General features: G+C 44.0%; 1 protein-coding gene across 1 annotated transcript; it reads right to left on the bottom strand.

Annotated features, from left to right (window-relative positions):
• Positions 1-9,731: 9,731 nt before the first annotated feature.
• On the bottom strand, positions 9,732-10,947 carry LOC145099371 (protein FAR1-RELATED SEQUENCE 5-like). Its single transcript, XM_079036961.1, has 3 exons — positions 10,777-10,947; positions 9,845-10,414; positions 9,732-9,737 (listed from the first exon to the last, which is right to left on the bottom strand). Exons 1-3 carry the CDS (start codon positions 10,945-10,947, stop codon positions 9,732-9,734), a joined length of 747 nt encoding a protein of 248 aa, XP_078893087.1.
• Positions 10,948-12,227: the final 1,280 nt, after the last annotated feature.

The following is a 12,227-nucleotide window of genomic DNA, read 5'->3' as shown; positions in this document are numbered from 1 at the left end:
AACACACTTATGTTTTTACGTTGATAGTACCTCCGTATGTCATTATAAACGACATCAAGGTACTCATTTCTCCCATTACTTTCATAATGTGTCGGTAACACTTGAAGGTTGATCTATTCTCTAATCGAGATAGGTTATAAACTAGGGAGAATGTACTTCACAGTTGACAAAGGAACAGTAGGGTCTTGGTAGAAGACTGCTTTCATAACAATAGAGTCTTAGTAGAAGACTGCTTTCAAAACAGTAGGGTCTTGGTAGAAGACTGCTTTCAAAACAGTAGGGTCTTGGTAGAAGACTGCTTTTAAAACAATCGAGTCTTGGTAGAAGTCTACTTTTAAAAATTAGGACCATGATGCTAACCTTATGATTCCGTAATGTATACACTATAGGATACATATATGTTAAGTAGATGCCGACACCTAATAGGATGTGTGTTCTTCGCTGTACGTCTTGTTCCCGTTGGATGTAGGCTTACACCGAGGTCACCCAATCTATTATCTACCCGAATCTATATATATTTATGCTTAGTATACATTAAGTCATCATAAGGGTACCAGGTATGGATCAGGTCATAGGACACAGAGTCAATGCACAGTTTTTCTAGTACAAAACTTTCGTTTCAAAGTCAGTACTTTTGGATATACAAAACTAGTGATTTCCCAGTTAAGGGCTTAATCCATATTATTAAGCCAGTACAGCTTTAAAGACTTTAAGTGAGTTAACTCTATAATACCTTAGTTTATACACCATGTTTATATATAAGACTAATATCCGACAGCTAATAGGATGTGTGTTCTTCGTTGTACGTCTTGTTCCCGTTGGATGTGGGTTTACACCGAGGTCACCCAATCTATTATCTACCCGATACCAAATTATATATAGCAGTATAAACAAAGCTATTATAAAAGTAATCACCATAGTCAATGTTTTATTATAAGAAATATAGGTTTTCTTAAAAGGAACTCTCCCATGGGGATATGGTACCTATATCTGGACCTTAGAAGGTCCAGAGAGTCCCAAATGCCATGCTTTATGCCTTTCCTTTTGAGTTGGGGACTTGGGTTACCATTTTAGAGGTAATTTCTTCAAAAGAAGCCTTGTAGGCGTTTCATGGTAGCCAAGATTGTGACTTTACATGATGAATGAGCTTGGGAGGGCCAGATCTATGAGTTGTTGGAACGGATCTGACCTCAGAAGCGAGATTGAGTTGATGCATGGCATGGACTCGCCGAGTCCGAAGAACAGACTCGGCGAGTAGCATGAAGATTGTCCTCAACCACTCAGCGAGTGGTCTTGCCGAGTTAAGGGTTGACTCAGTGAGTCAGGGAGAGTAGAGAGGGCTGACAGGTGGACTGAGTCGAGCTGAACTCGCCGAGTTGTTCTTGAGACTCGGCGAGTTGAGTCGTGGTGGCCCCGCGATTCATGCCAGGTGGAACTCGTCGAGTCAGGGAAGTACTCGACGTGTCAAAAGAGGATCCTAGGGAGTCAGTGAACACATATAGACTCGCCGAGTTGCTCTAGTGCACTCGCCGAGTCCGGTCAAAGTTGACCGTTGACCGTTGACCAGAGTTGACCAATGTTGACTTGATAGGGGCAGTCAACCTTAGTTGAGAAAGTGTTAATTAGAGATTTATTGTGTTATAGGAGGATTATAGCTCGGAGGATCGAGCGCGAGTGATTTCCGGGATTTGCGAGTTATCGAGATACGCGAGGTGAGTCTTCTCACTATACTTTACCTTTAGTAGGTAATCAGAGTTATGTGATAGAGTATTTGTATGCTATATGTATGTCATATGTTGTACTGCATTATTTCTTTGTGATTTATGTTGTGCATGTTTATAGAGTTGGAACCGGAAGGTTCCTAGAGTTAGAACCAGTGGGTTCACAGAGTAGGGTCTACGGACCCACAGAGTTATTGCCTCGAGTGGCTAATATGTGTTATGTGTGGTATTTTTGGGAACTCACTAAGCTTTGTGCTTACAGTGTTAGTGTTGTTTGTTTCAGGTACTAGTGATGACCGTGGGAAGACGCCGGCTTGATCTGTACACACGCACGGGATTTTTATGATATGTGATCTTGGGATTTTGTATGATATGGATTGGAGTCTTAAAACATTGATGTTTTTATGAAAATTTAATGAAAATGTTTTTATATTATGCGAAAAATTATTTTGAAATTCACGGTGTTACAAGTTGGTATCAGAGCCTTGGTTTGAGGGATTCGAGTACACCTTCGGGCGTATTAGAACTCAAACTGAGGATTTGAGAAGTGTTTTCAAAAAGAGTAAAAGATTTTTGGAAAAACGCATAGCAGAGTTGTGTGTACAATCAGTCCCCGCCCGAACGGTGATTTCCCAAAATACCCTCATATTATGTGATATTAATATTGATATGATGTATTCTCATGCTAGAGTAGGCTATGTACTCCTGTTAGGACTAGAGTGGCCTGATTTGTGATGCCTTAGCCTAGGGAGAGGTGAGCTGCTATGAGATGCTTGAGAGTGAGTAGGTAGCAGCGAGGGGCTTATGAGAGATTTGTTAGAGAGTGGATTGTGCATGATAGAGTACTTGGAATTTGGGATCCGAAGAGGAGGACTTGGGGTGTATTCTGATACCGTGCGGATAGTAGTATTGGGCCCGTACTACTGAAACTACCGGAGCGGTGTACAGCCCAAGTAAGAATCTTTGGAATACCAAGGATAAAGGAGGGAAGAGTTGTCGAGTGTGAGTATGCTCGAATGGATTCTAATTTATCATATGTTGTATTTTAGAGGTAGATCATGGTGAGGACACATCTGATGCCTGAGAGCAATGAGACCAGTGATGAGGAGATCCGCCGGATCATCCATGAGGAGGTGGCTGCGGCCATCAGGGCAGAGATACCAAAGATGTTCGGGTCTATTAAGACCATGTTGATTGAGACCTTTGACGAGCGTTATGCCGCTCTATCTGAGGTTGTTGTTGCAGCGGCCACCGCAGCTATTGCTGCAGCGAGGCCGCAGGGTGGTGATGCGTTGCTGTTCCGAGAGTTCAGCAACACAAAACCACCAGAGTTCGATGGGACCCAGGACCCGGTGGCAGCTATGAGATGGATTTCTGATATAGAGGGGTGTTTCTTCACTTGCTCAACTCCTGAGCGTTTGAAGGTTCGGTTCGTGCTGAACCAGCTTCGCTTGGGAGCGAAGGACAGGTGGAAGTTTGTGACGGCGCACTTTACGCCTGCTGAGCTTGCGGCAGTAACTTGGGAGAGGTTCACTGCCATGTTCCGAGATGAGTATGTCCCCCAGGTGGAGAGGGAGCATTTGGCTCAGGAGTTTCTAACCCTCAAGCAGGGTACTGAGTCTGTTACGGTGATTACCAGGATGTTCCATGAGAGGGCGATGTTCTGCCCTGAGCACGTGTCCACGGAGCAGGCACGTATGAGCCGATATTTGAGTATCTTGAGGCGAGACATTCGGGAGTTCGTGGCGAACTCCTCGTACCGGACATTTTCCGAGCTTTAGGTAAATGCCCGGAAGAGGGAGATTGAGCTAGAGATTCAGGCCAGGGAGGAGGCGGAGTCTCAGGGGAGGGATCGGCGACCGGCACAGTCTCAGCCGGCAGCCAAGCGGGCCAAGCTCGCTGATCCCAAACCAGGGAGCCAGAAGGGCCGCACTTGTGGGAAGTGTGGCAAGGGACATGATGGAGTCTGTAGAGCGGGATCTTGCTACAAGTGTGGCAAGGAGGGGCACATGGCCAAGGACTGCCCCAAGGGGTTTACGGTTTGTTTTCACTGCAATCAGACCGGACACCGGAAGGCAGAGTGTCCGCAGTTGCGAGGATCATCTCAGGGATCTGCCCCTGCCGCCATCAGAGCTACCGAGAGTCGGCCAGTCAAGGCCGAGGCGCCGAGGGCACGAGGGAGAGCTTTTCAGCTGACCGTGGAGGAGGTCCGCGTAGCGCCCAATGTCGTGGCTGGTATGTATTCTTTCGTGTATTTATTTTGATGTTGAGATATTATGCTTATATTATGTTATGCGTAGGTACTTTTCTTGTGAATTCTGTACCTGCCTTGGTGTTATTTGACTCGGGTGCGAGTCGGTCTTTTGTATCTTTGGCTTTTAGTCAGCATATCAGTGTTAGTTGTGAGGCGTTGAGTCGGCCTTTGAGAGTTTCCATAGCTGATGAGAGGGTGATATATGCCACGGAGGTTCTCCGAGGGTGCGTAGTCGAGATTTTCGGAGTTGAGTTCCCGATTGATCTGGTTCCTATTGCGATGGGTGATGTCTGTGTCATTGTGGGCATGGACTGGTTGAGCAGATTCGGTGTGGCTATCGACTGTGAGCGACAACTGGTGACCATACGAGACCCTAGTAGGGGAGTTCTTTCGGTGTACGGCGAGGGTACGCGTTAAGGATCAGCGTTTTGTTCGGCCGCTAGGGCGAGGCAGTGTCTACAGTAGGGCTGTAAGGGTTTTGTGGCGTATGTGATGGATACGCGGGTGGATTCCGAGAGGCCTAGTTCAGTTGAGGAGGTTCCGGTGGTGCGTGAGTTCCCGGATGTATTTCCCGAGGAGTTGTCGGGTGTCCCTCCTGTGAGGCAAGTGGAGTTCAATATCGATTTGGTTCCAGGGGCCGCGCCTATCGCTAAGGTGCCTTATCGCCTTGCACCTCCAGAGATGCAAGAGTTATCCTCGCAGCTTCAGGAGCTGCTGGGGAAGGGGTTTATTCGGCCGAGCAGCTCGCCGTGGGGAGCGCCTATCCTGTTCGTCAAGAAGAAGGATGGCTCACACCGGATGTGCATTGATTACCGGGAGTTGAACAAGCTGACGGTCAAGAACCATTACCCGTTGCCGAGGATCGACGATTTGTTCGATCAGTTCCAGGGAGCATCTTGGTTCTCCAAGACCGACTTGAGGTCTGGATATGATCAGGTGAGGGTGCGGGATGAGGACGTCCAGAAGACAGCGTTCAGGACGCGTTATGGGCATTACGAGTTTGTGGTGATGCCTTTCGGGCTCACCAATGCCCCGGCAGTGTTCATGGATCTCATGAACCGAGTGTGTAGGCCGATGCTGGATCGGTCGGTGATTGTGTTTATCGACGACATTCTGGTATATTCGAGATCTAGAGAGCAGCATGAGGAGCATTTGAGAGAGGTTCTCGGAGTTCTGAGATAGGAGAGGCTTTATGCCAAATTCTCCAAGTGTGATTTCTGGTTACGGGAGGTCCAGTTCTTGGGACATCTCGTTAACCAGGAAGGGATATTGGTCGATCCGGCCAAGGTTGAGGCGGTGATGAGTTGGGAGGTGCCGAGGTCACCTTCCGAGATCAGGAGTTTCCTAGGGTTGGCAGGGTATTATCGGAGATTTATCAAGGATTTCTCTAAGATCGCAGTGCCACTCACCAGATTGACCCGGAAGGGTGTTGCTTTTTCATGGGGCCCCGAGCAGCAGGCCTCCGTTGAGACACTTCGCCAAAGGTTGTGCGAAGCCCCGGTGTTAGCCCTCCCGGAAGGGATGGAGGACTTTGTGGTATACTGTGATGCATCGATTTTGGGGTTGGGAGCGGTGTTGATGCAGAGAGGCCATGTGATAGCATATGCATCGAGGCAGCTGAAGCCTCATGAGACGAGATATCCCACCCATGATCTAGAATTGGGGGCAGTGGTGTTCGCCCTCAAGATTTGGCGTCACTACTTGTATGGGGTTCGGTGTACGATATACACGGACCATAAGAGTTTGAAGTATTTGATGGATCAGCCCAACCTAAATATGCGTCAGAGAAGGTGGTTGGATGTGGTCAAGGATTATGATTGTGAGATCCTGTACCACCCAGGCAAGGCTAATGTGGTAGCCGATGCATTGTTCCGCAGGGCGGAGAGCACCCCGCTGCGGGATGTATGTTTGAGATTGACCGTGATAGCTCCAGTGTTGGACGCCATTCGTGGGGCACAGGCCGAGGCTGTGCAACCTGAGATGTAGAAGAGGGAACGTGTTGTTGGTTTAATTTCAGAGTTCGTTACCGATGGTCGGGGGCTTATGACATTTCAGGGGCGTATCTGGGTACCGTTTGTGGGAGGAACGCGTACCATTTTGATGGAGGAGGCTCATCGGTCGAAATTTTCGATCCATCCGGGGGCCACTAAGATGTATTTGGATCTGAGAAAGGAGTATTGGTGGCCCTGTATGAAGAGGGATGTCGCGTGGTTTGTCGAGAGGTGCTTGACCTGCCGTAGGGTTAAGGCCGAGCACCAGAGGCCGCATGGTAAGTTGCAGCCATTGGAGGTTCCCGAATGGAAGTGGGAATAGATCACTATGGATTTCATCACCAAATTGCCAAGGACTGCTAGAGGAGTTAATGCAATTTGGGTGATTGTGGACAGATTGACGAAGAGCGCTCACTTCCTTGCTATCAGCGAGAGTTCTTCAGCAGAGAAATTGGCGGAGGTGTATGTGAGGGAAGTGGTATCTCGGCATGGGGTGCCGATCTCGATTGTTTCAGACCGTGATGTGCGCTTCACATCCAGATTCTGGAAGAAGTTTCATGAGGATTTGGGTACTAGACTGCATTTTAGTACCGCATATCATCCCCAGACAGACGGTCAGAGTGAGCGGACGATTCAGACGCTCGAGGACATGCTCCGGACATGTGTGTTGGATTTCGAGGGTAGGTGGGATGCATATTTGCCCTTGGTAGAGTTTTCCTACAACAACAGCCATCATTCGAGCATTGGTATGCCACCCTTTGAGCTGTTGTATGGGAGGAGGTGTCGGACCCCCATTTGTTGGGGAGAGGTTGGACAGCGGGTGATGGGCAGTACAGAGATCGTGCTTCAGACGACAGAGCAGATCCAACAGGTCAGACAGAGGTTGTTGACCGCTCAAAGTCGTCAGAAGAGTTATGCAGACAGACGCCGGTCCGAGCTTGAGTTTCAGGTCGGCGACCTTGTACTCCTGAAAGTCTCTCCTTGGAAAGGAGTGATTTGATTCAGGAAGAGGGGCAAGTTGGGGCCCCGATATATTGGTCCCTTCCGAGTGACCGCGAGGGTAAGCCGGGTAGCCTATCGTTTGGATTTGCCAGCAGAGTTGGGGCAGATTCACGACACTTTTCGTGTGTCACAGCTGAGGATGTGTATAGCCGATGAGTCGGCAGTGGTTCCATTAGAGGATATTCAGGTGGATGCGAGCCTGAATTATGCTGAGAGACCAGTGGCCATCAGAGATCGGAAAATCAAGGTTCTGAGGAACAAGGAGGTACCCTGGTTTTGGTTCAGTGGCAGCATCGGAAGGGGTCCGAGATGACTTGGGAACCGGAGCATGAGAAGCGTGAGCAGCATCCAGAGTTATTTGCAGAGCGAGACTTCGAGGGAGACGTCTAGTTCTAGTGGGGGAGAATTGTAACAGCCCAGATTCCCAGGTATTATTCATTTATTTATTTCTGATAATTTGTGAGGAGACTCGGCGAGTTGGAGCCTAGACTCGCCGAGTATGATCGCGGATTTTGACGCGGGTTCGCGTCTGGACTCGGCGAGTCCGCGCTGTTTAATGAAACCCTAATTTCCCGGCCTTGAGCCCTATTTAAAGGACTTTAAACCCCTTCATTGCGCCTACCTTCGACCTTTAGAGCACCAGAGCAGCTGAGAGTTCTTGTGAGGGAGATAAGAGGCCATTATTCACCATTTTTGTGTGTATTTGCAAGAAAGGAAGAGGAAGGCCAAACTAGGAGAGTTGGGGAGCTTGGATCTACTCCCATTTCGGCAGAAGAGGCTATTTGAGGCAACATTCAGAGCTTATACTCGTGTTTTTCTTGATATGGTCAAATCTAGGGTTTCTTCATGCCTTGTTTGCCTTGTGTTTGGAGTATGAGAGGTCCCATGGGGATATGGTACCTAGATCTGGACCTTAGAAGGTCCAAAGAGTCCCAAATGCCATGCTTTATGCCTTTCCTTTTGAGTTGGGGACTTAGGTTACCATTTTAGAGGTCATTTCTTCAAAAGAAGCCTTGTAGGCGTCTCATGGTAGCCAAGATTGTGACTTTACGTGATGAATGTGCTTGGGAGGGCCAGATCTATGAGTTGTTGGAACGAATCTGACCTCAGAAGCGAGATTGAGTTGATGCATGGCATGGACTCGCCGAGTCCGAAGAACAGACTCGACGAGTAGCATGAAGATTGTCCTCAACCACTCAGCGAGTGGTCTTGCCGAGTTAAGGGTTGACTCAGTGAGTCAGGGAGAGTAGAGAGGGCTGACAGGTGGACTGAGTCGAGCTGAACTCGCCGAGTTGTTCTTGAGACTCAGCGAGTTGAGTCGTGGTGGCCCCACGATTCCTGCCGGGTGGAACTCGTCGAGTCAGGGAAGTACTCGACCTGTCAAAAGAGGATCCTAGGGAGTCAGTGAACACGTATAGACTCGCCGAGTCTGGTCAAAGTTGACCGCTGACCGTTGACCGGAGTTAACCAGTGTTGACTTGATAGGGGCAGTCAACCTTAGTTGAGAAAGTGTTAATTAGAGATTTATTGTGTTATAGGAGGATTATAGCTCGGAGGATCGAGCGCGAGTGATTTCTGGGATTTGCGAGTTATCGAGATACGCGAGGTGAGTCTTCTCAATATACTTTACCTTTAATAGGTAATCAGAGTTATGTGACAGAGTATTTGTATGCTATATGTATGTCATGTGTTGTACTGCATTATTTCTTTGTGATTTATGTTGTGCATGTTTATAGAGTTGGAACCGGAAGGTTCCCAGAGTTAGAACCAGTGGGTTCACAGAGTAGGGTCTACGGACCCACAGAGTTATAGCCTCGAGTGGCTAATATGTGTTATGTGTGGTATTTTGGGGAACTCACTAAGCTTTGTGCTTACAGTGTTAGTGTTGTTTGTTTCAGGTACTACTGATGACCGTGGGAAGGCGTCGGCTTGATATGTACACACGCACGGGATTTTTATGATATGTGATCTTGGGATTTTGTTTGATATGGATTGGAGTCTTAAAACATTGATGTTTTTATGAAAATTTAATGAAAATGTTTTTATATTATGCGAAAAATTATTTTGAAATTCACGGTGTTACACATTTGTAGATGTCTAGTTTAGACAACTATGGTCTTCCCAAATCTTTGGAACACGCTTTCCTCTTGAAGATGATGTCCCGCGGTTGGATCGTGGAAGTCATACTTCACTTTCTCCACCTCCACCAATAATTCTCCCTAACCCACAAGTTCTAGGTCACTCAAAACCCTATTGGCTAGCAAAAACTTCTCACTTACGATCAACATCTTCTGGAGCCCTTATTGAACAAATATATTTCTATTATCTCTCATAATATCTAAAGCAAACTCAATATTGAAAAATACTTCATTGACCAGTTTAGTAACATTTGCATCCTCTCCATCAAAACGATCTCTTGATAGTTGATAATTTAAAGATATTACATCCTTTCTCCATCGCCTAAGAATATATTTTTCCGGAATTTTATCAAAACTTTTGTTCATCAATATTCTGAAAGCATGTCTACACAGTATACCAAAACGATTATATCCACAACTGTAGTTCACTTCTTTTTCAGCATATTTTAGTTCCACATGTAACAATACAAAGTCACATATCATGTACTTATAATCATATATGATTGTACATGCACTTGTAATAACATGTACTTATAATCACATATACCTATAATAACATCTGGAGTGGCACGTATGATCACATGTGATTTTAATCACATGTACCTATAATAAAATCTTAGTATAATCACATCTGATTTAAAAAATTAAAATTTTCATTAATCACATCCAATTAGAATTGCATTTGATTATAACATTATGATAATATAAAAAATAAGGTATAATTAAAAAATAAAATACCTTATACGTTGCTGTTACTTCATGTTTATGGTTCATGTGCATAACTTTAAAAAGTTCCCACCCATCTCCCTCGCCTAAATCTTTAACATCGCAATACCATCCTCCTTTATAAATCTCTTTTTGACTTTCCAAAAATAACTTGCTCGTGTAGAAGTTTGCTGCAAATTCTTCTACAATATGTGGAGACTTCAAAGAATAATGTGCTCCTTTAGTTTTATGATCAAGTTCACATTGATTATATCGTTGTTTTTGAATGGCATTGTCGTAATTCTTCATAAAATTTAGAAGAAAATTTTCCGTTTGTGGGTATGAATTGAAAAAGGAGTTGATACTCTCAGAACTTGTTGTTGTCTTCATCAACCCGCACAATGGAAAATCACTGAAATATGCAGGTACCCACGCTTCCTTATTTTCAAAAATATCTTTAAACCACCTCTCATCTTCAAGATTAAATTCTTTCATCAACAATTCCCAATTCCACTCAAAAACATCATGCTCAATATACATGTCCCAAACAAGCTTATTGAATATTTTCTTGAAATCGGTGTTTTTAAGAAATTCCATAGATAGCTGTAACAATCACATGTGATTCACATATTAATATTCAAATATAAAGGTAATAATAGGATCTCATAACTTAAAATGATTCAATCACATGTTATTATAAACATAAAACAACAAATAATATGCTTTAAGCATATGCGATTAGAATATGTTACAACAAAATAGCATTTAATAACAATCTTAAATATATTAACCTTTAATGAATATATGACTAAAATCATATGTGGTTAACATTTAATAACAATCTTAACTGTATTAACCTTTAATGAATATATGACTAAAATCATATGTGATTATAAATCTTTTATATATCCAAATATGTTCAATCATATATAATTAACAGAAGCAAAAATATACAAAAAAAATACCTTTTTTTGCAGTTTCTTCATGATATGCCACATGTATAATCTATGCTTTGACTGATAATAAAATGAATCAACAGCTTGCTTTAATGTTGAATCTTCATCCGCTAAAACCAATAACGAATGTTTATTTGAATTAGCCTTCAAAAATTGTTCTAGTAGCCATGACTTGAACATCACAGTTCGACCAATTAACAAGCCACCACGGTTCCTACACCATGGTTCGGCTATGTTAGGTCACCATTGTTGGAATAGTGTCTAAGGCTGCAACTATATTAGGCAAGTATTTGACCCGATTGAGCATGGTCCTTTTGGGTTGCCTTCACCATAGCAACTTGACAGGATGATTTATAATGAGAGAAGAAATATTATTAATGTATTATGAGAATAATATAAGGAATAATAATATTGTTATTTGATTAATATAAGTCATAAATTAATTAGGAATTAATTTGGTGACTTAAAGAGATTAATTAAATAAAGGGGCATAAACTGTCAATTGTTTGATAGTTGCACTTTGGGCTATATATCCTTTGTGGATAAGGGGTGGACGATTTCTAGGGCTAAGGATAGCCATAAAATCGTCCAAGGCTTATCATGGAAAGGATTTTGATTGCTTAGGGCTTAAGTTATCCAATTAGGGTTTAAGGGTGAAACCCTAGGAGCCTTACAAGTATAAATAGACCCCAAGGGTGAAGGGAAATCGGCACTTGTGCTTAGAGAAGAAACCCTGGCCGAATTTCTCTTCCCTCCTCTCTCTCAAATCATCCTCCTTGCTAGTTGATGTTTGTAAGCCATTAGAGGAGTGACAATTGTGACTCTAAAGCCTCAAGGACAAGAAGATCAAGCAAGTGATTCAAGGTAAACTTCTAATCTTTGATTTCATATTGTTACTATTGTATATTAGCCATTAGAAGTCTTGGATTCAATGTATGTTCAATTAGAGAAACCTAGATCCAAGCATTAGGGTAGCATGTGCACATAGGAATGTTCATTTGGCTAAAACCCATCAACCATGACTTGCACATCATGGTTCGACCAATTAAGAAGCCACCATGGTTCTTACACCATGGTCCAACTATGTTAGGTCACCATGACTTTCTCATCATGGTTCGGCCAATTAACAAGCGACCATGGTTCGACTATGTTAGGTCACCGTGACTTGAACACCGTGGTTCAACCAATTAACAAGACACTATGGTTCTTACATCATGGTCTGGCTATGTTAGTGATGGGTTTTGAGCATTCTAACACTTCCTAAGTGTACATGCAACCCTAATAACCTTTGATCTATGTCTGTCTAATTATCATGCAAAGTTGATTTCCAAGGTTATAATCATATCTAGCATACATGGGGAACAATTTTAACTTAAATGAAAGATAGAACTACATACCTTGTTGTTGATTTTGATCCTCGAAACCTTGTGAGCCTAGCACCCCAAGTGTGATGCCTCAAA

The sequence above is a fragment of the Lactuca serriola genome, chromosome 4 (assembly GCF_051521515.1).
Source record: "Lactuca serriola cultivar US96UC23 chromosome 4, Lser_US96UC23_V15, whole genome shotgun sequence".
Classification (NCBI taxonomy): Eukaryota; Viridiplantae; Streptophyta; class Magnoliopsida; order Asterales; family Asteraceae; genus Lactuca; species Lactuca serriola.
This window is presented reverse-complemented; position numbering and strand designations above follow the sequence as displayed.